The 24,402-nt window shown below is 39.1% G+C and overlaps 1 protein-coding gene across 1 annotated transcript in view; it reads left to right on the top strand.

Annotated features, from left to right (window-relative positions):
* Positions 1-23,775, top strand: part of NKD1 (naked cuticle homolog 1 (Drosophila)) — a 37,842-nt gene extending 14,067 nt beyond the window's left edge. Inside the window, exons 3-8 of the mRNA XM_009077970.1 lie at positions 5,825-5,931; positions 8,478-8,573; positions 17,407-17,554; positions 18,503-18,587; positions 22,321-22,451; positions 23,201-23,775. Of these exons, the coding sequence (XP_009076218.1) occupies positions 5,825-5,931; positions 8,478-8,573; positions 17,407-17,554; positions 18,503-18,587; positions 22,321-22,451; positions 23,201-23,775 (1,142 nt within the window). The remainder of the gene's footprint in view (positions 1-5,824; positions 5,932-8,477; positions 8,574-17,406; positions 17,555-18,502; positions 18,588-22,320; positions 22,452-23,200) is intronic.
* Positions 23,776-24,402: the final 627 nt, after the last annotated feature.

The raw sequence follows: 24,402 nt of genomic DNA, 5'->3' as shown, positions 1-24,402 counted from the left end.
TTCCCTACAGTAAGTTTCAGAGAAGGCAGCTTGATCTTTGTTGTTTTGAAGGGTGTGTCTAATTCATCAGCTTCAGCTTTCAGAAAGAGAAAGTTGAATTCATGCTGTTGGCTCTGATCCAGGACAAGCCTGTTTTTCTATGCACTTGTTCTGGTGGCTGTGGAACAGGAATGTTATTCCTTCCCTGATCCTACTCTGTTGATTTGCCACTGGAGAAGAGGACCTTTGCTCAAGCAAATTTATCTACATCAGGGATGTATTTCAGTCAACTCTGTGGCATAAAAAACAAAATGTGTGCTTAATGGGAGTGATATTTCTTAATCCATGGCCTCCAGGAGAACTTAAAAGTGAAATCCAAATGTGAATATAATTGTTAATTCAAGGACTTCTCCTCACTTTAGACTTTCAAACATGGTTGTTATTGCTCTGGTTGTTGTGCAGTCAGTGAAGAATGTCAGTTATGTTTGTCAAACCTGATTTGCAATGAAAAAAATGTGGACAGAACCAGATAATTTAGACATTGGAGACTTCAGGAAAAACAATGAAAGTAAATCTCTTTCTGTGCCTTTGGTTCTCATAGTCTCTAAGTTCTGCTGCATCTGCTAGATCTGTAAAGGGAAACACCCTATTGGTGTCAATAGGAATTTTGCTACTGAGCTCAGTTGGACCAGCTCTTTGACACTTATTTCCACCAAACATTGCTACTGGAGTTCAATTTGAGCTGTTTCAGGAGTGCTTACAACTTCATCTCCTTGTCTTGATATGTCATTTTTAAATTTTTCTTTTATCCTACTCCCCTACAAGTCTCAGGTTCTAGTGTGTGGTTTGTTGGAGTTTTTTTCTGCACGTACAGATAATTTAGTCCCTTTGTTTCTGGTAGCAGTTTTAAAGAATTGCTGTGGAATCCAGTCTATCCACCATGAGAGGAAGACTACTAATATTTCACTTCAAAGGGTTTGGCTTCATGTGTGCCAGATGCTGATTTTCATAGGTGGCATTTTTGTCAGTTCTCCATTTTTACCTTCACTCTGATTTCTCTCAAAAATTACAGTAATGACCCTGACATTAAGATAGGGTTAAGATGTCACTGGCAATGTCCAGTCAGAATTTATCACTGTGGAATTGCATAGTTTCTCCCATAGTTGTGCTTTCTGAATTAAAGTGATATGATAATCACATATCTTTGGAATGATTGCCATCCCAAAGAGGCTCTGAAGTAGTTTGTCTTTAGCCTAACTTCTCCTAACTGCTGTGCAAATTTGGAGTTGGTAGCTGTGACTTAGACCTGAACATTCATCAGAGTTGCATCATTCTTTGATTCTGTCCATGAGATCCTGTTAGTTCACCTGACTAAAATGCTGAGTACAGTTGAAAACCAGAGTGAAACTGTCTTTGCTTTGAGAAGGAAGATGATTTGTTAAAGACCATAGTGCTTTGCTGGAATGAGGCTTGGAGAAATGTGGAATAACAAGGCACCTGAGTGAGGGTAAAAGTTTAAACAGTCACTTTTCCACCTGAGTGCAGCTCTGTTTTGGTGCTCTCTTTTTCTCTCCTTATTCTCAGATGCAGGATGGATGGAGGTGAGGGAAAAATGTTTTGGCTGCCTGAAGCTTACAGTTCTACACTCATTCAATACACACAGCACAGCAACCAGTTTGCCTCATTTCTGGGATATTTTGGTGATTTCTAAGGAGCATTTTGAATTATTACCCTCTTTACTCTGGAATGAAGAAAAAAAATCTGAAAAAAAAAGACTTAATTCTTCAGGGTTGAGTCTTAATACCTTTAAACTGGTGTTCATTCTCTCCCTCTCTGCCTCCCCCACTTCAATTATGAGCAATTGGGTGGTAGTAATTAACAATCGTAGAGAGAAACATCTGCTAGTACACTTAAGCCAGTCAGTTTGTTTTTCATGAAAGAATGGTATTTCACAATTTTTCCAAGTTAATATTTTTCCTTTATTGTCTTTCCAATTGCAAATATTGTCCAGACGCATTTTTATAGTGTCTTAAGGTTATAGAAGTGAATACAAGACCATTAATAATGAACAAGAAAAGAACATCATAAAGAAAACATGCAGTATTTCAATTCATGAAACATTCTGTTAGGGAACATTGTTTTTGAGAGCATATGGTTATTCCCATGAGAAGCAATATATATAATTTTTTTTTTCCCCTCCAGTTGTGGATTCCCACAACAAGGGTAGGTTTCACTGTGTGTTTGTCTGTGTAGCACGTTCTCTTTGTCAGGACTTGTTATCTGAGCAGGGAGGTGAGTAAGTATTTTTGCACAGATGATATATTGTACGTGAACCTATTTCTGATGGCCTAGACTTTGGAAACACAAGTCTATTAATTCTCCACACTCCTTTGAGATAGCTATCTTGTCTGGTCTAGTTTAATATCATTGGCAGAGCTGAAAGGAAGTTCACATTGTGAATATATCCGAACCTTGGCATGCAACTCACTGTGGATCTCTGTTTACAGGCTGCCAGTTTTAACTGTCCCAAGCAGACATTCTCATTTTATTTATAAGTAGGTTCAGCATGTGTTTGTATCCTTCATGAAACTGAGCTCATGTCAATAGTCAAAACTAAGTATAGAAGCAAGATACCAAACATTTAGCCTTCTCTTCTCAGACAAAACAGTATGTATTTTTAAATGTTCATTGGGTTTGGATGAGGCACATGAGGATATATGCACAGACACATTATTTGATCACTTGTAAATACTATTTTAATATCCCCATGTTCCCCTTTAAAGTTTCCTCATTTAGGTTTCTTTTTTTTGCTCAATGAAATTTGACATCGGGATGAGATCACCAGATTTCCCCATTTCATTTGAGCTCCAAAATGAGTAACTGATTTCAAAGGATAATTCCCCAGAGCAGCAAGGCCAATGAGTTCTTCAGATCAAAGGTCAGCAAAGCTCAAAGAGGATAATTTCTGGCATACAGTATTTAAACTCTCTCAAGGAGTGTACTGCAAGATGTATCCCCTCCTTCCCCAATAGTTGAACCCTTGTTTTTTGAGAAGACTAATTTGTCAGTGCACATTTTTTGCTCTGTTCCATAAATTATACATTAAAGTGAAAGTTTCCTATCTGAACACACAAACTGTACATCCAGCAAGGTTATTAAACGTGCCAGCAGAGGGACTGTTCCTGAACCCAAAGGTAACTGTTGTACTCCTCTCTGAATCACCCACTGGACTGGGAAGCTCTGGTGCTCTTGGCACATGCCAGTGGCTTTCAGCACAGTGCAGGAGTGTAGTGGTAGAAAGGAGGGAATGCTCTGTAAGACAGTTTTGACAGAGAAAAACTCAACAAAGAGCATTGGGGCAGGCAATAGTCACCTTGTGCAGGATCTGCTCCTCAGTGCTCTCAGCCTACTGTTGTTTGCCATGCTGCCATCATTTGGGATGCTGTCACTTGACAGGGCAAAGACCACTGTAGAAATCTTTTGCCCATTATGTACCTTTATATATTTAAAAGAATGTGTGATAATAGGAGTGGATTTTAAAATTTTTTTTCAATTTATATATTTAAAAGAATGTGTGATAACAGGAGTGGATTTTTTAAATTTTTTTTTCAGTTGGCTGTCCACTGTTTCAACAAAGCCTAGGAGTCATCCCAGCCCAGCTTTCATTTATTTCACATTCCCTAGAGCAAGACTGTGAGGGACTGCAAAAGCCTCTCTTAAAAATGTTTCTATCAGCTCATAACTGTGTGAGTTACCAATCACTGGTAGAAATGAGCCATTGAAAATCTGGGGGCATGTTACACTGTCAGTGTAACTGCCCTTGTTACCTTTTTATTTCTTGTTGATTTTAGAAGGAAACAACAAAGCTGGACCAAGGTAGACAAACAAATATTGTCTTTTATTTATAGGGGTCTTTTTGTGGCCTTAGCTTTGAACTTGCAGGAATATGGAGTTGTATTTATGGACAAAGTGAATACCAAAAAAATAGCACTTCTTCAGATATGCTTCAAAGTTCTGTATTGTAAATAATATTTATTTTCATGTGTGCCTGAACTATGATAAACACTACACAAAAGCCTCCTAAGAAACAGCATCTGCTCATCCAATTCCAGGTTTAAAGGATCAAGTTAGCTTTCTCTTCCTTTGTCTGACCTTCCTACTTTGCTTATGTTTGGTGCAGGGAATCCTAACATGACTTGGAGTAGAACTCAAAGTGTATCAGCATGTCAGCATGTATATAATAAATACCATGTCTGCTTGCATTTGTACAATGCAAATTGCATGTTTGTGTTGGGAAGCTGGTGTTATACTAACATCAAAACTGCAAATCAGTATCAAAGTCGGGAAATTCCAAAGGTTAGGATTTCTACCTCATTCCCCCTTTCTTTACTGCACAGCCAGAATCTTATGTAGTATACCACAGTTTTGAAAACAAACAAACAAAAGTAATACAATAATGTTAAATTTAAACAAAGAAACGAGACTGGAAAATGTGCTATGTAAGGCAGTGTGGGAATGTGAATGTTGTGGCAGAAATCTTGGCTTTTGGAATCACTGAGAGTATAAAGCTATGGCAAAGGGAGTTGGTTTTGTGGGTTTTTTTTAAGCTAATTGTTCTATTTTAAACATGAAAGAAAGTGCTGAAGAATGGCTTAGAGAGTATTTTAGTTTCTAGCATGTTAGTGACTTGCTTTTCTAGAAAAGTGCTTGGGAGGCAGCTCAGCCGTGTAGAACACCAGGAGAGTCACAGAGCAAACTCAGTTTGAAATGTGTCATCCTGAACTGGAGGGGATCATGTCTCCTTTTTTGTAAGGAGTCTGACTTGAACAAACTGGCACTTAAATGAGGTCCTACTTACAAAGGCATCCCCAAGAAACAGCTCCTACATAGCATTAGGATAAAGACTTTGGGTAAATGCAAATGCTGCAGTGCAAGAGGAAAAAATTCTGATTGTAGGGCCCATGTGCTCCCAATATCTGCTATACCTAATGGAGTATGGACACAAAATTGTTGGCATAGGTATGTGGATATGTAGAAATATCATATCTAAAAATTCTGAGAATAGGGTTAAGAAACCTGTGTATGTTTTCATAACACTAATGAATACAGTACTAGTTTTCTTCAGATATAGGGTTTCAGCATGTGCAAGGCTGAGTGCCTCTGCAGGAGCCCAAGGCACAGCTATTAAGTTCCTAGGCATTTGTCTTTTAATCCACATGAGAAGCATACAGCTTTCTGTTATATATATATGTGCTACATGTTATGGTATGTTGTGACAGATGGGAATATTGATGCTCTTTATGAATGCTGTTGATTTATGCAAGTGCATGATGTTTTAACTTGAAACTTTTTCATACATACTTGAAAAAAAGCAGCTTAACCTTTTTGGCAGGTAGTGTCACTGTCTTGGAAGGCAGTAAGGTTTGTTTGTATTTGAAGAGGGAAATTTGAACAGAATGAGGACTATTTCAGCTTCATTACTTCACTCATTGCTGGTGTATGCAATACATTTTTGCAATATGTCACAAACTTTCAATATTTTGCAAATTATTCACCTTATTTAGAGTAGCAGTTCTGCTGATTTATATTCTCATAATACTGTGTTTGAACTTCCTGTGGCTCTTGTGATGTTTGTAGGAGAGGCTGTGTACCAAAAGCTGTTGGTAGATTGTCTGCTGAAATTATCCCAGATGTGTAGTGAACACAAAAGCAAATCAAGTATAATGATCCTCTCTTACAAGTTTGCTGAAATCAATTTCACCCTAAATATAAAGACAGATTTGCAAATATAAGGCTGCTTTGACATTTCCTTATAAGTGTTTTTTCTTAAATATGTTTTTCACAGTGGCTTTGCCTCCAGAGAAGACAGATGGAGTTTGCAGTGGAGATGAAAAGAAAGCAGAAAAAGAAAGTGACACACGCACAAGTTCCAAGAAGCAACTGAAATTTGAAGTAAGTCCTCTGTATTTTAAAGTTTCACTGTACTGACATAATTATGGTAGAAAAATAACCTGTGGACCAAATAGTGTCATCTGATGCATGTTTATTGCTCCCAATGACTGTAATGGGTACAGGAGGCAGCAGAATTGACACGAGTCAATGTCATACTATTGGTGCCCCTTGCGAGGGCATTAGTGACATTTATTTCCAGGTTTGGAGAGAATCAAATTATGATCATTCCTCTGTAGGATCTGACATGTATAGTAAGAACAGGCTTTCAGTTTTATCTCTTATGCCAGCTACAATGTTAACAAATCTTTAGATTGACTTTCATGGACTTGGTTAAATTTGCCTAGTGTAAAAAACGCTTGTGAAAGTTTCTGTAACCATCAGTCTTCTGTGCTTGGGTCTCCAACATGAAATAACCCTGACCTGGTAGATGGGAAACCCAGCTGATCACATGGCAGGAGGAAAAGGAGGGCAATGAGTCTGATGGTCTACTTCCTTGTAGACTTATTACACATCATACAACTGCCAGACACTGGGTGGATTTCGTTTACGTAGGGAGCGATTTAATAAATCTGAGTATCGAAACTTGCTGTCATCCAGCTAGTGGGTTGTCTGTCTTGGATAGGAGGAAGATGCTCTGGTACCAGCAAGCAACAGCATGAATTTTCATCTCTCTGCACTCTAGCAGACGTGGCAAACTTCTGCCTTTCAGTGCTGTCAGCCTGTCACAGTAATGAGCTTTGCGTTTCCTCAATTGCTGTTTAAAAGACCATGCAGCATGGCTCGAGTGTTCATTTCCTTCTCTAGGGTAGACCAAGTAGTCTGGTACGATTTATTTTTAACTCTTTTAAGGCTGATTAAGAGGAGGTAGCTTTCCCATGGGCAGTTCAGGTGTTGCTAGGTGCTTGTTTGCCTTCTGGGGGGAGGTGACTTTTCCTGCCTTTTTTTTTTTTTTTTTTGCACAGTGATAACTCTTTTCCTAAGCACATTTTATGTTCTACCTTGAGTAGCAGACATTTGCAGACAGGAAAGGCATGATAAATTGCAATTAACAGTGCCTTGATATTTGAAGGTTGGAGGACACCTGTCAACATGGTTGGTGCCAGAGGAGCTGGAACTCCACTGTACCAGCAAAGTCTGCGTTTGTTCCCAAGTAGTTCTTGGCATGCCATAAAGGTTAGCACTTGGTACTAGGCACCGTGACTAATGCAGGGAAGGTTGCCATGGCTCTTAACTAAGCAGAGCACATCCTCACATAAAGACGTTATGTTAGGCAATGTGGGACAGGGAAGTAATAATATGTGGCAAGAAACCAAGTATTGATATTTTTTCACTTGTTCTGCAAATGAAAGTTTTCCAGCTATGTAAACTAGGAGCTAAGAGTTTGGTAAACCTTTCAAAGGTATAAAAGAAGCAGAAAGACAAGTGTTGCAACAAGAGGTCTAAAGCTGAGGTGGATGTGATTTGGCTTTTAAAGGTGCCGGGAATGTTTATGTAATACGAAACTGTGTTTCCACAGTGGAGTGTGGGGCACTTGGCAGCTCTCAGCCAGGCTTGTTACAACTGAGAGAAAACTGCCTTTGAACTCGGCAGGGGACGGGGGGTACCCCTAACTGCTGTAGGGAATTGGTTTCAAGTCAGAAGATCAACCAGGTATTTTGAGCTCTATCATGCTGAAGCTATTTGGAGCTGTTTATTTGACTTGCATACAGTGACTTTCATTTTAATTGCACTGTAACTTCTCTGTTTTGCCTTGTTGTGGCTCTGGATAATTCTGAGTGCACAGGTCTTGAGAGACAGCAAATGATTTGCACCCAGGTGACTGGAGTCAGTCAAAGTGCATCCTTTGTTCTCGACTGAAATCTTGGGTTTGGTTTGGGGATTTTTTTTTTCTCCCCTTAACAAATTGATTCTTCTAGGCTTTCCAGAGATCACACTCTCAGTAACAGAAGCACAGTTAAAACAAGGAGCAGGCACTGCTTCCAGGTCATTCTTCCTTGCCAGTTCCTAGGCAGGCTCCATTTCAGGGGCTCCAGTGGTGTGATGCTGTACTGCAGTCGCTGACAACCTTTGGCTATCAAATATCTGTGTCAAGGACAGGTCTCACTGGTGGGGATTTGTGTCCATGTGGTATTAATGCCTATTCCTGGCCCTGTGCTGTGCTGCCTCATTCTCTGAGTTTGCTTCTGATGTCTTCCTCTTCCTGACTTAAGCAGAGTTCTCCTTCTCACCTTTTAGTGGAGAGTCTTACTGTATTTCAAGAGCTTCAGGGAGTAAATTTTCTCATACCTTTTTCTGTTTTCTACATTGAAGTAGAAAGCATGTTGTGAATTCCCTGAAGTGTAGCCCAGAGAGTTAGGATTGTCGTGTGTTTGTGATGAGACCTCTCCATTGTGGTGGACAGAGGTCTCTCTGGGACATATCCCAAAAGCTTCCTCCCACAGGGGAGGGAGGAAGGAATAAAGCAAGCAGCCTCCTGCTAGGGAGAGTGTCCTCTGCAATCAGGCCTTTTGCTTTAGGTAATCAGCTGCTCTTTGCATGTTTCTTAGGAATTGCAATGTGATGTGTCAGTAGAGGAAGATAACAGGCAAGAATGGACCTTCACACTGTATGACTTTGATAACAACGGAAGAGTCACACGTGAGGTAAGCAAAGTACAGCTGCCCCTTTCTGTGCAGCGTTTGCTAACAAGAGAAGTGTTTTATAACAGGGACATTTTTTAATTCTATGAAGTAGAGGTGTCCTGCCAACTTAAACAGCAGTTTCCATGGACCCTTCCCTCCTAGAAACAATCCCACCAGTAGTTTACTGTTTTCAGATGTACTGTACCATTTTTTAAGCTGGTGGTTGTTTAATACCTGAGATTAGCCTTTAAAAAATAGTACTGGCCTTTGAGGAGGAAAGATATCTGAAACAACTGACCAGCTAAACACGTTGTCAAAATAAACCCCTGCAAATGTATATTGTTCTGGCTTCTCTCCTGCTTTTCAGAGTTAAGCTAACCAAATAGCAAGGTTGCTTGCTGACATTCTTTCCAGTAGTACTAACTATACTGTTCTATTGTTTTCATGAATATTCAGCTAATCTCTGCCTTTTCCCTCCAAGTATAAATAACATTGGTGATGTTTGCTGGAGGACCATAGCAAATGGCTGTCAAAGCATACCTGTGTATATTTTTACTATCAGGATGTCTTCAAGTCATATTTCCCATGCAAATCAGAAACCAAATACGAGGATGTATACATTAGAATATAGTCCTTTTTCCAAACTGTTTCTATCCAAATTGAATAATACTTCTTCTAGAAGAATGTGTTTCTTGAGGTTTTCTGCAGTGTGGTGTCATTGGTTTGTTTGGTTGGGCAGTGTGGTGTCATTGGTTTGTTTGGTGGTTGTTTTTTTTTTGTGAGGTGACTTTACTGGCTCCCATGCCTTCAGATATTCAGCTGGGTATCAACAGGTTGTTTTCTCTCTGAATTCTTCTGCTGGTATCTGTGACAGTTGCTGAAAACTGATTGAAAGAAATAGGCTGAATACTGAAACTGTTGTGGCCTTAGACACCAAATGATGGCAGAATTTTTTTCCTATGAGACTGAAGCAAATCTCTTTGGACATTTGTGAACAAACTGCCAAATGTGGTGGTTGTTCAGGGTTTTTAACGTGTATTTGAGCATCATGACTAGGATATTTATATTTTCTCTACTCTGACAGTGCTTTGCATAGTCTAGTGAAATCTGTGCCCCTCATGCAAGAGAAGGAGCAGATGAAAAGTTACAGGCCAAGTCCAGGGAGAGAAAGGACAAGGAGAAGGAGGACTGAGGTTAAGAAATAGTATTGTATTTGTTAATGTATGGGGAACAGAGACCAGAAAAATGAACTAACTTGCTCAAAGTCTTACAAGAACCTCACGGCTGATTGAACCCAGATCTTTTGAGATCCAAGGCTAAGTCTTCATTACAAGATTATCAAGACTCTCCAAAATAGGGGAGAAACACACAAAACCCAAACCCACACACATGGGTGTCTTTTACATTCAGGCATGGAATTCCCATTAATGTCAGTGGGAGTTCCATGTGCTGAACATAACGAGAATATGCTTTCAAGTATGTATACAATAATTATTTGTGATTATGTGGTACACCAAAGAGCTTAATTTGACTGTACTTAGAGAATATGTTACAGCCAAATTCTACCTCTCCCTGCTATAAGAGCAGACTGCAGCTTAACTGAAACCAAATCTGTGCAGGGATTGAAAATTATACTACTCTGAGGTCTGGAGTTTGCTACATTCAGGCTTGAACCTGTGCCAAAAAAAAATTCCTTTAACCAAGGGACCAAATAGGTTGATAATTTTCAGCTCTTTACATGTGACCAAAGATAGAAACAAATAGTATGCACCATTGCAGATCTTCCCATTTATGTTACCCACTTCTTTTGCAAACTCTTCTAGGGCCATTTGTATAATCCATCTTGTTGGTTGTCTTCTTTCAGATCCAAGTGCAATTTAAGAGGGTTTTTTTGCAAGAATGACTAACAATAGCTACTACTATTGTTAGTCACAAAATACTGGCCACAAAAGAGGAATTTTAGTCTCTTTCTATGACATAGAATTTGTTGTTCTATTGGCCCCTGAGAGACTGGTAGATACTGTCTGTCCTTTGCTACGCAGCTCTGCTCTTGTTCCAGCAAATGACTCAATGATGGAGAACATTAAACATTTGAATAGTTTCAGTTAAAATGAATGAGAAACATGTTTTGAGGCAATAGTATGTGAAGTACATTGCTGGTTCAGGGACAGAATGGGCAGTCTGAGCAAGAGGACCAATCTGTGCCTTTCGAGTGCCCTTTAGTGAGCTGATGAAAATGCTTTCAGAACCAGTCAGCTTTTCTTAACAAAGGTCTAGTGTTCTGGTGAGAAAAGCTTAGTATGGACCTCTTCCTCTTCTTGAAAAATTTCCTTTTAATATCTCCTGGATTTATAGCTGGATTTAACAGAGAGGTGAAATGTCTTAAGTCAGTTTTCTATCTGTGGACCTTGAGCTGCTTTATGAAAAGAAGTCAGCGTGATTCTTGTTTTTCATCATGTTGGCAAAGTGATACACTGGAAACGAAGTGGCTTGACCACCCACATCCATTTAATTTCATTCAAAGCCATTGTGTTCAAAACATTGGACTATTTAAAACATGTTTAATACATGTCCAGAGAGTTACCAAAGGAATCCACAGTGTTAAATTAAGTTTGTAAGAGACACATAGGTGGGGTGCAATTTTACAAGTGGACTGAACGTTTTTTTTTCATTAAAATGCTTGAAAAGTATAAATAAGATATGTATTTAGTTACTGAATAAAATTTCCCTTGGGCTTTACACAATGACAGATCACCACAAGAGCATTCAAATTCCATCTTAGTGAAATTTCTTTCTGGATCTTAACATCTTCAGAACTTAATGCTGCTTTGATTTCCTCCTAGAGTCTGTATGACTTACTCTGTAGTCCTTATAATTAGAAATTCAGATCTAGTCATGCTTCTTGAAGAGATACACCCATTATGAAAGCATAATTATTGGGATGGCAAATTATAAATTAGCATTACTGTATGTTATTAAACTGCTGCTTTTTCTGTCTTAGAAGAAGACCATTTTCAGCCCTTTTTGGTTTAGTGGGAGATAACTTTTCCTGCTCTAATATGTATATTGCAAAACTTGGCTAATAATGTTTCCCTTCATTCCATAAGCCATAAGAGGACAATTCATTATGTACATCAGGCCTTTTTAGAACTGACAGCTGCACTGTAATTATCTTCACACGAATATTTGTAATCGGACTTGAAACTTGGATAATTGAACTAATGTGTTTTGATCCATGAGGTTTTATATTGAGCTCTCTGAATGTAATTATACTTCATAAACACTAGCTTTTTTTTTTTTTTTTTCAATCAGTTCTTCCTTGGAAAATTGAGTTTCTTTGGTGAGCGGCTGCACAGGAATAAGCACACAAGAAAGTTGCTTGTCAGAAGTAAAAAAAGAATTTCTTGCAGAGTAGTTTCTGAGGAGATAGCAAGTGAAGCTCCTTTCAGGTCCCAAATAAGAACGATTCAAAAGCTTATGTGATCAAACAAAGCTGATGTTGCAATAAAAACATCCTGCTGTATGTAAAAATCAGACTACAAACAAAGTACAAATGAGACATTTGTATTTATCTTTTTCCATGGGAAAGGTAATGAACTGATATTGATGTTTCTCTTCATGCATTTTTAATGCTAGAGATATTCTTTGTATCTTAAATACCAGTTTTTTCTGTTATGTTTCCTTTGGTTTTTTTCCTTTCCCTTTTTAGTTTTGGTTTTTTGCTCATATCCTCTGATGAATGAAAAGGTTTGAGGTTATATCTGTGTTCAGAACTCAGCATCAAATCATGGACTTGGGGAAGGATATTGGCTCTATTAGCTCTATAGGCTACTATTGATCAGCCTGACCCTTACCTTGAAATTTGTTTGTTTTCCCTGTGTTTGTCAACATTGCATTAAGTCACGATATAGAAGGAACAATGGAACCAATGGATGGAGGAGCAGAGCCTGTCTGTGTCAGAATGGCCCTCACTGCAGCCACTAGATTTGGTGGATTTGTGTCAGATAGAAATAATAAGAGAAAATATTACTTTCTCTCTTGGTTTTAAGTAGAGTCAGTCTTCTCTCCCAGACAAGTTAAAAGGGTCAAACTGAATGTTTTCTTTCAGTGTTATTAAACTCATTGGGGTTTTTGGAGTGTTTAGTGTTTGGGGTTTTTTGGAGGAGGGAAGGAGTGTGTGGTTTGGGGCTTTTTTAGGTTGGGTTGGGGGTTTTTTGGTGCAAATATTTCATTCTATCAAATTAATTCTACTGGAAATGCCTATTAGTTTCTTGTAGAGAATCTCTAATTTGCTAAGTAGTCCTATGATGATAAGCTATGCTGATAAGGGAAAAATATGGTCATCCCTGTACCACTAATACTCCTTAGAGATAAATATTAATACCTGGAATAGGGACTTCCTTGGCCACATGAGTTCTGTAAGGAACGAGGAATACTTCAATGCTCTTGCTCTTTTTTCAGACCCATTGGTTTCTCTGAATGTTCTAAATTACTGCTCATGTCCTACTGGAGGTCTGTAAAGTGTTCTGTGGAACTTGTGTGAGTGCAGCACACATGTATGGCCTTAGCTGTTAATTTTTAATGTTTCTAATGGAAATACTTCTGGCAATCTCTTAAAGTTGCTTTTTTAAATATGTTTTTATGTATTAGTTGCTTGATAAAATGAGATGGGAGAAATATACAGATTAACACTGTTAAACACTTCACCCTGGAAAACCCAACTGTGGTGTTCATTAAGCAAAACACAAATCTGGGTATGGCATGTGCTGGCTGTTGGGATACTACCCAGCAAGCATTTGCTTTCCACTTTGTGGACAAATATCATAGTTTCAGTTGTCTTACATGATTAAACTAGCTATCCCAGAAGAAATTCTGCACACCAGAAGCCCTTCAGAAGTTAGAGTCATGCAGCATAGTTCCTCTCTAAATACAATCCATTTGGTTAAAAGGAGAGAAGTTTGTTTGTTTGTTAAGTCTTGTTTTGCTTTACCCATTTAATATATTGTGGTTAAAAGGAGAGAAGTTTGTTTGTTAAGTCTTGTTTCGCTTTACCCATTTAATATATTAGTTTAAAAATCCACAATTATTTTTCACTAAATATAATTTGAAAGTACATTTCAGTTAAAAAAAACATTCATTTTGTCTTTAGAAAAAGTGGGAAAGACTGAAAAATCTGTCACAATTATTTTTCACTAAATATAATTTAAAAGTGCATTTCAGTTAAAAAAAACGTTCATTTTATCTTTCGAAAAAGTGGGAAACACTGAAAAATCTGCTGTTTATTTTTTATGGAAAAAGTGAGGAGGTTTGACAAATGTGGGATAAAACTTTCTGTATGGGAGTGTCTTAAGCAAAGCAGTTGTAAAATCACATGGCTAGTAAAACTCATAATCTATCATGCAGAAAAGTTAGATTGTTTGGTAGGTCTGGGTCATGCTGGTTGGTGTATCAGAAGAGAGAAAAATGTAACTAGCTTTTATTCTTGATTTTTAATGCTGAATTTCTTGAGGACAGTGAAATGCAGAAGCTGGTTGGTAGAAGGTAGAGGTTGCTCAATGGATTTAGACAGTTCTTCAAGGAATTTAGATGCAGATAACATGCACTGGAACAACTTTCTTGGGGAACATAAATTGCCTCAGTCTCCTGGCAGGCTACGGGAAGATAAAAATATTCTTGGGGGTAAATATAGTCAGAGCTATAAAATATGGGTTTTTCTTATATATATAAATATAGTCAGAGCTATAAAATATGGGGTTTTCTTATATAGATATATTAATGGTCTAGTGCTACTAATTTGACAAGAAGCCATTACCATATTAGCTGCCAAAACAAGGCTGTGAGCAGGTAGTTTTAGTCACAGTTCAAATCTCATTGACGAAGACCATTCCCAATAGATCATTGCCTCAGGAATTTGTATGTTATAATTGGGAAGGAATATGAGGTTCAAACTTCCTTATACCTGCTCAGCCAAGGCCTTGGCAGGTGACACAGGGTTGGGAATGACCCAAGCAGCATTGTTTGTCCAAATCAGAACTGTTAGCTTGCTGAAATTCCCAACCCCAAATTAGGACCACAAGTAAATGAATCCTGTAATAAAAATGTTGTTGTTGGTATTTAAAAGATCAGCATAAGCATTAAGTGGTTACTTATGGATATCCCTAACCTCGAGCTTGGTACATATCCAGTCTGAGCACCACGTTCCTTCAGTGCCAGAATGCAGAGCAGTTCAGATCATCGTGGAGTGTTAGATGTGTAACGACATGCAAAGGCAGCAGCACATAAGGCTGCAAGGTGTACTGATCCCTCTGTGCAGTCTCCTCAATAGCCTGGACAGTAATTTGGGTTAACTTGGGCCTGTTTGGCTGAGAGATGTAAATTGTGCCGGTGTGATATGTGTGTGCACATATTTCTGACTTGCCAAGTATGTGTCACACAAATGCCATGTCTGGCCTTCCCTGACAGCCTTTGGGAGGACTTTTTAAACTGCTGAGTCAAGGAGCTTGTTGAGAAAGACCCTCACAGAACACAAGGGACAGATTGTAAGTCAGTTGTTAGCAAGTTAGATCTCATCTCTGGAAAAAAAAAAGTCATGTAAAAGGACAGTAGGGGATTTTTTTTGGTCTTTTCCTATTGAAGTTAAAATAGACTAGATATACAAACATCTGGCTTGTACAAACATCTGGTATAGCTGAAAAATAGGAAGGAGGACAGATTATTGTGAATGAAAGAGTTGATAATAACCTCTTGATAGCAGCCTTGTGTGGAAAGATGACATGTTGGCTAACCAACACTTGTTAAGGAATGTATGGGAAAAGCTCCATTCACCCATGTGCTGAGTGTATGAAGCTCTGTCAAGAATAAATATAGTGCTTAAGTATTCTGCTGAAGGAGAAGGTTTGGCTTATCAAAGTGTAGGATTATAGCACAATGCTCCTAGAACATGACCTATGGAGAGTGTATAAAACAACAGATGTGGTTTGTTTGTTTATGTTCTTGCTCGCTTGGGTTTTTCCTCGCAGATGAAATAAAAATCCAGCCCTTCAAGCTGCATGTTGTGTATGGCTGTGTCTATTTAGAGGTCTGGCTAGGTTTCAAATTAGGATGGAAGTGTGAGAGCGAGATGTGTTAAAGAGCTGTGAGGTGCCCACCAGATTGTCAGGGAGCAGCCTTCCCCTCTTTCAAGCTTTAGATGATGATTCTTGTCAAGAGCATGGAAAGCAGCTACTGACTGGTGGTAGCAGCCCATAGAGAGAAACTCTTGCAACAGTGGTAGAAAAAACATCAGTGGAGAAGTAATTGAGAGACTGCAAATTCTGCTCTCTTTTTATGAATATAAAGAAATATATAAGAAATATGAATATTTCTTGAACTAACAAGTCTGGAGAAATTCCACTGAGTACAGAAAAGTTAGTGTAGATGTTAAGACAAAGTCTGGACCCTCTAAGATTTAGTTATTCATTCTGCCTATTGAACTGGAAAATTATCTACTGTAAAATCATTTGTCCTGGATAGTGGTTCCCTAACTTCTGTGTGAGTAGAAATGAGTATTTCTGTGTCACCTTTAAAGCTGGGTACATAAAGGGGACTGTGTGGTATATGGACTACTAAAATTTTGGGACCCATTAGAGCACACTAAACTTTGAGCTGCCGTTGTTACAGGTGTGACCCCTGGGCAAAGGAAAAGTTGTAGAGGTTTGCAGTTTTTATAAACCTGACTCTTAATCCTCAGAACCAGTTATACTTAACAAAAGATGATTTAGCTATTTCCTTTGTGCTCACAGGCATCTGGAAAGAGCTTAGGTACTAGGATAGATCAAGGAATAGGAAGACCAGCATGGAGAAATTCTCAGATATGCATTGAATGGACTCTTTATAGCCTACAATGATCAGAATGCTTTGGCCTTAGGTTGGTGCCCAAGATCAATTTGGGTAAAATCCCTTTGAGGAAAAGCAGTGAGCTAAGAGATCTTCTTTTCATCCTGGCAATTTATGGTAGTACCCTATTTGAGCCTGGCTGGATTAGATCAACCTGAGAGTCCTTTGAGCATTACCAGCTACTAAACAGTGTTTCTCCTGTTTGGAACAATTGGCTTGTTAAAATTGGCTGGTGTTCTTTCTGATAGAGCCAGACATGTAAGGGTTTGTTCACATCCCATTGCCTTCAAAGAGATCTGTGAAGAATGTGCTGTAATAGGCCTGACTGGATAATATTTGCAGTTCAAAAATGTGAGTTTAGAGCTGGTTTGAATTTTGCAAAATAAGCTATACCCCAAAACACATATAGTGGGGTCACATTCAGACATCATTTATTTCCAAACCTGAGGTTTACAGTTCTGCCACTTCTCTTACTGGTTTTCCTCTGGATAATCAACCATTTAAGTTTCAAAAAAGAAAACCAACAAAGCAACAAGAAATAGAAGGACTGAGATGTCCAAGATTTTCTTCAATTGCTGTATTTGTTTTGGTCATGTGAACTCAGTTTTTAGTGCAAGATGAATGGTTATCCCTGGATTCTGCTGAAATCAAAGAAAAGAAAAGGCAGAACACCATTTTGCTGATTCACTGTTTGGGAAATCTGAATATCTTGTGCTGTTGTTATTGTTTTGATCTGGTTTGCCTCAATTCATAGATCCATTTGATGAAGATTGTAAGCTTCTGGGCAATTTGAACTCTTTTAAATTCAATGACTTCTGAGGACAGTGCTGACTTCTCAGCAATTAATAGTCCTGAATCCAAAATAGTTGTAAGCATCAAAGTGAAGTATCAAATAGTGTGCAATAGTTAAGTATCAAAGCTGTAGGTTTCATGCCATTTTCACAGTGCTTTGTCTTTTTGTGTTTCAATCCAACTGTAGGATATTACCAGCTTGCTTCATACCATCTATGAGGTAGTTGATGCATCAGTAAACCATTCTCCTAGTTCCAGCAAAACTCTGCGAGTGAAACTTACTGTGGCACCAGATGGCAGCCAGAAGAAAAAGAGTATCTTGTTAAATCACACTGGTAAGGATGTGCCATCAGCCATTGGAAAAAATACAACAAACCTCAAGAATCCCTTGATTTGTTTGTGTGGAAGCAGGTGTAGTTGTATAAAATGTTTTTAACAGGTGTAGAGCTATCACTGCTGCTGGGTGAAACTAAACAATTAAGCATAAGTAACCTTTTTTATGAATCCATGCATAAAAATTGCACTTCTTTGTGTGCTGGCAGAGTGTGCTGTTATAAAAGATGCTTAGACCCTGATGGTTTATTCAGCTTATATTCACTCTAATAATAGTTGTACCTGCATAATTACTGCAGTAGGTAAATTAGTACTAAATTGAAATGCTTTAAAGTAGTACTTCAGTAGAAAATGTGAGCAAATTATCTAAAAGGAATGTGCTGCCCAGAGAGGTGGTGGATTCACAGTCCCTACAGGTTTTGAAGCTGAGACTGGTTGTGGCACTTAGTGTCATGGTCTAGTAACCACAGTAGGGTTGGACTCAATGATCTTTGAGGTCTTTTCCAACCTGATTGATTCTCTAATTCTGTGATTCTATCCATTCAGTCAAGTGCAGACTTAAGCAAATTTGCATTGCTGGGCAACTATGTGACATGTTAGTCCAGCTTTGAGTTGCAAACTGCTGAGCTGTCCTGATGGACAAGCATAGCAGTGTGAATGTGGCTCCCTTTGGGCTGCCACATGGTGTGCAGCCTAACCCTAACCCATGTCCTGCAGCCAAGGTTATATCAACGACTTGATAATCTTAAGGATCTCTCCCAACATTGATGATGATTCTATAATCTGCCTGAAATCTGCCATGTGGACAAAAGCATGTTTGAGAAGGTTACATGAAATGGTGCATCACATCTTGATCTACTGACAGGAAAAAATGTGTTTGCAATGTAGCATGTTAGTTATGCTGATCAGCAAGGATAGTAATGTGAGAGTAATGTACTTTCTCTTGGCAGATTTGCAGGGTACCAGACATAGAGCTGAAAACAAAGCTAGTGAAGAAGCAAGAGGCTCTGAGAAGAAGCAGAGGGCCTCTCTCAGGTAAGGGGAAAGAACCTGACTCCTGACAGCACTGGGTACCTCTGAGAAAACCTCAACCACTGATTTCTTCACTGCTTGTTTTATTTGGAAAAATTGTGTTAAAATAGAGGAATTACAGGAGTTTTCATTGTGGAATCATGAGCAGATCCTATGAGTAGATACTTTGTATATTAAAACAAAACAAATCAACCAAACAGTACTCACATTTTCTTCTGTTAGCTCTTTGGAGGACATGCAGTGCTTTTTTAGATGCCATCTGCAAATAAGTGATGTTTATAGCACAGTCATTTGGCTAAACGTGTCCTAAAATCTCTTCATCTTCCTAGCCAGATCCTGCCTTTCTCTGTCCTCCTTCCAGCCCATCTTTTTCACTTGTCAGCTCAGTTAGCTCCAGGCTTTATCAGGTCTATCTTGGTTACCAAATCATAACCAGGCCAGAGTGTTAACAGGTCATCTTGGTGTATAGGTTTGATAGGTCTTAGGATTTTATGTTTCATGCTAAGGCAGAGGGAAGTGGTTGCTGAAATGTTACAGTAATGACATCGACTCAATAGTTGCATTTGTTTCTTCAGCTGCAAATTTTAAAAAAAACCCCACCAAACCAAAAAAAAAAGCTTTTGGCTTTCCTTGGATTTAGGGATATTTGTCTGAATACATAACAAATTTATCAGGAGAAAGAGCATTCAGTCTTATTAAAAATGACAAGAGAACAGTACCTCCCATTTTTGGATAGAGTAAAAATGATAGTGAGTTATCCCAGTGAGCAAATCCCAGTACAATCAAATTTCAGATTAAAAGGATAAAATTACTATTAATCTTCTGTTAACAGCTCTGTACAAAATCTTCTGTGAACTGAAGAGTACTCTGTGATTTTACTTGTTGGCCTAGATGTGGTATTCAGATCCTCTCTGCCCATTAGCAAACTTTTGCCCTGTGTGAATTCAATAGGCTGTTTTTGTTTGATAATCTAGTGCAAAAATCCCCTTTCAGTTTGAAGTCCCCTCTAATCCAGTCCTGGTTCTGCACATATATAGTGTTTTTATGAACAGCAGGCACTTCCAATTAAATCCACAGTCACTGAAGCATCAAATGTTGGGGCAAAATGTTTGTCCTTCTTATCCCTTTGGTTAGAGACTTTGTAGACAGAACAAATCTGTATCTTGGACTGAGCAGATGAGCATCAGACAACTGTCAGCATCTGATAGTTTTTGTTGCATCCCATTAAACGTGGACAAGCTGAAGAATGTGCAGGGATGTTTGTGCACTCTGGCCAAGTTGATAACCCTCAGGAATGCTGCTCAGGCTCCTAGCAGAGTCTCACAATATTAATGCAGAGGCTTCCCCTTTGAAAGCAGCAATGAGGACTTGTGAGAAGTGCACGTTTCACAAATTCAGTCACTTAGGAATTCTAGGCAAGATGGGATTAATATTCAAGATAAAATGGATAGAAATGTTTTTATCTTGAAGGTGGGAGATAGATGGGTTAGATTTTTCATCTGCTGGAAGATACAGGCAGGAGTTTTCACCTGTAGGGCAACTACAAGTATCAAGATAAGGAGCTAGATTCATGGCTAGGTACCCTGGTTCTCCCTGTCTGGCTTGAATTCTATGTTCTCGGTGAGCAAGGCTTTCAGGAAATGCCCCTGCATATTTCTGCCCTGGGCTCTGTCACTGCTCTATTCCCCTTTCCTGCTATATGGCTGTGTGCTTATTACCATCAGAATGACACTTCAGCGTGGGAATTTTGGAAGGAGCTTTCATACACTCCACAAACTCTTAAGCAGATGCCTTTTTTTATTAAAATCAAAACCAAACCAACCCAAACCCCAGTAACAACCCTGTGTGTTTTTACACAGTCCTTGGTACATGGTTGGTGCATGGCTGGGCCTTCCCACGTGCATGCAGGAGATGTTCTGGGGCTGGATGCCAGATGCCTCAGTTCTCAGAAGTGCTTGAAGTTCTCCCTGACAGTGGAGCCCATCTCTCATCAGTGTATAATTGCTTCACTCTGTATATTTGCATGAATATTGTTGAACGTCATCTTGCATGTAAGAAAGCTATTAGCATGTAGGGCTGTGGCAGTACTGGCATAGTTTCTTCTTAACTGTCTTGATGAGAGATTGAATTTATTACAGTAACAAAAAAAAAAAAAGCAGGTTCCCTGTTAACTTCGTTTCCAACAGACAGTGCTATATACAGCATTGCTTTATTGTGTTGGCTCACGACCAATGATGTTTTTTCTGGATTAACTATGAGTTGTCTTCAGCACATATGTGCAAGTCCCAGTGGTTTCCATAGGTGATTCACACCTGGCAACTTCAGTTAGGCAGGTTCTAGCCCTAGAGATCTTTTATGTTGACCTGCTAAAGTGTAACAACATGTAAAGGTGTGTCTGAGACAGGAAAGGTTCTGAGTAGGCTGTGTATCCAAAAAATAAAGAATATCTGGACATTCCCTCTTTTTTTGACAGTACCCTATGTCACTTCTGGAGTTCAAAGCTGACTCAGAGTCTTTAAAGCTTACCTGCTTTCCAGGCAGACTCTCCTCCATTCAGGAGACTCTACCTCTATCAAAGTAGAGCAAAAAATGATCTTCCAGGTAGGTCAAGTCTTGTGACTTTTATCAAAGAAACTATAGACCTGTGTCTGACAGAGACATGGAGGGACTCAGTTCTGTAATGTCCCTGAACAGTACTATGCTAGACCAGGAAAGCAGTTTGTGCCAAAGCTCGATGGGATCAGCAGCCTCTGGAAACCTGGAAATGTGTTAATAGACTAAAAGCAGAGTACTGAGCTCCATCCCATACAGAGCCCATGTTTAGCAACTGGTGTAGGATACAAGGCCAATTCTGGTCTTAGGTTGACATCAGTGCAATTGCACAGAGAAAGCAAAGCCAATCTTGTGGTCTTGAACACTGAACTATTTGAATGACAAACAGCAACTTAATCAAGAGTTTCTGCTTATCCTGTTATATTGAAAATATTGTTCATACTTGCAGACATCCATTTAAATTGCTGAATTAAATTGTTTGGCATTATAGGCTACAATACTGTAAACCTCTGCCTGATATTTTTTCTGCCTCATAAATGAATGGTATTTCAGATATTCATTCTCAGGAAATAGTTCTGCTATAAATAAAATTGCAAAGCTGAGCAGGAAAAGGAGTAGAGATTCTAAAGCCAACGTCTGGTCTGACCTCCTTAATCATATTTTGTAAAGCAGTGGTTACCTCTGGGTGTCCTACCAACACCTTATCTTCTCAGACCCTCTGTAGTTGCTACACCTGTGCTGTTGCTTGTCTTTCTGAGGCACATTAGTGTTTATCTAACATGAGGCTTACCCCAGTGCTTCCTGACAGTGCTGGGAGCAGTCGTGAATCAAACAGCAGATTTTCTTTGGCGTGTCCAAATTGGAGAATCAGTTGAATGGCTTGGCCCTAAGACAGAATGTCATAAACCCTAGGAGCATTTTTGTTTGTTTTTGCATGCGTGATGCAATTTGAAAGCCTCCTTTGCTTTGCAACATCAGGGTTGATTTATGTGAGGGGAAGGAACAGTCAGTTCAGGCCTATCGACTTAGCAAATCCGGTCATCCAAAATTTCAAGCGTTTGTTGTTTTTTATTTTGTGAGCAACTCCTGTCACTTCAAAGGGTCCATTAGTTGTTGGTTTGCAGATGGTGATAACAACTTTAAAGAAGTTCTGCTGAATTGTAATTTTGCTTCCTGCTAACAGATACCACCAGAGTGAGAACAATCCAGAGCAAAGTGGGTGCTATCGTCATTGTGTTGATGAGAACATTGAAAGGAGAAACCACTATTTGGATCTTGCAGGAATAGAAAACTACACATCAAAGTTTGGTCCAGGTAATGTATGTTGCAACTTCAGCATCTTTTCTTTTTTTCAGTTGCATGTTCCATATCAGGGGGCAGTGAATTGTGAGCCTGTGTGATTTGTCTGTAGTGACTAACTGGAAGGAATAGGTCTGTGAGTACTGCAAGATGATTACTGGTGAAGGTGGTATCACAACAGAGTGGCTAATGTGCTGCAAGACTGCTTTGATGTACTTGTTTGTGTAGCTAAACTTGGAGGTAAGCCTAGGAGAACAATCTCTCCATCTGAATTATTGAGTTTAGTCTATGGGTGAGGCAAGGACTGACTTTTGGATGTTGGAGCTTCTTCCTAAGATGATACTAGCACATGTTTTGTGCTCACTACTGACCCCAAAATAGGAGAATGTGGGTTCATCCCTGGAATTTTGGCTTCTGTCCCCAAGTTAAAGGGGCTTGGATTTCCATCCTTTCCCTGCCCTCTGCCAAGATTTTACTATTCCACTCACAGTTACTGTGATGACCAAGAGAAGGTAATGTAAAGACTTTTATATACACAGACACACACATGCACATATATTCTCTCCTCTATAGATAGGTACGTGTATTTGTGTGTGTATTATTTACTAGTCTGAATTATTAAGTGTAATTAAAGTAGACAGCTATAATTGCATTCACTTCCTTAGGAAAAATTTATTCTGATGATAATGCTATCCCTGCCAACTGCATGCTACTAATTAAAACTTTGAAATACTAGATGACTAACTCAGCTTGTTATTTCCTAGGATCTCCTCCAGCAGCTCAAAAACATGACCCACCAGGCAGAATTGTGAATCAGACTAGATCCCGCTCTCATGAGCCTGAAACCTTCCATGCTCACCATAGGAAATCTCAAGTGGTGGATCCAAGCCACATCAATCTGGCTGAAAGTTCATATGCCAAGATTACAGAAATCCAACAGAGGCTCCGGAACCAGGACTCAAGCAAGCACTTTGTGAGGTCTCCTAAGGCCCAGGGCAAAAACATTGCCCCTGTGCATCCTGGAAGGGCAGTTAGAAACAAACCTTTTCAAGGGATGCCCATACCAATGGCTTCCCCAAGTGCACGGGTGGGCCAGAATCTTCCTTACCTCCCCTTGCAATCTCAACAGGTTCACAAGAAGCATAAGCAGAGGGCAAAGGAGAATCACCAAATGTGCAAAACCTTCCAGTCTCCGGGGACAGTTGTGGAAAAGGAACATGTGAGAGACCTGCCCACAGTCATTTTATATGAAGGCCAGGTTGGACAAATGATACAAAGACATGAACACCACCACCACCACGAGCACCACCACCACTACCACCACTTCTACCAGACATAGAAGAGATCCCACCACCATCCTCCAAGAATCATCCCATATGAAGGAAATGCATTCTTGTGATACCAGAACTAAGGCATTACTATGATTAATATTATTATTACTCCATTAATATTCAGCTAGCATATATTTTAGAGGTTATATGGAACTTTTGAAACTTACCCTATTTATATGTTGTGGAACCGCATAGCTTACTTAAACACCTTGTGGAGTTGTTGTTTTGGTTGGATTTTTTTTTTTGTAAGTGGCTTGTAAAACAGCAAACAGCCATAGCTTTTTGAGCTGTGATTTAATACAGGTCGTCAAACGCACTTCTTTACAAGTACTACTTCCAGTGTAGTAGAAAAGATACTTCAAACACTATTGCAGACATCTAGCTTACCACTCTGCTGTATGTCGGCTGATCGCACACAAGCCTTTTATCAGGGGAGCAATGTTCCAGTGGTTGGACTCCAGAGATACTCAGAATAATGGAAAATACAAACAGCTGCTACCTCTAGTATTATTCAGATTTTATTTTCTTTTTATTGATTGTAATGTGCTACAGGGGGGAAATTTAATATACTGCGTTCATGTAGCCTGTTTGTGTTCACATCCTTTCAAATTCTCTTAATTACAAGGAACTTATTA

This window comes from Acanthisitta chloris, unplaced genomic scaffold (genome assembly GCF_000695815.1).
Source record: "Acanthisitta chloris isolate BGI_N310 unplaced genomic scaffold, ASM69581v1 scaffold15207, whole genome shotgun sequence".
NCBI classification, from domain to species: Eukaryota; Metazoa; Chordata; class Aves; order Passeriformes; family Acanthisittidae; genus Acanthisitta; species Acanthisitta chloris.
This window is presented reverse-complemented; position numbering and strand designations above follow the sequence as displayed.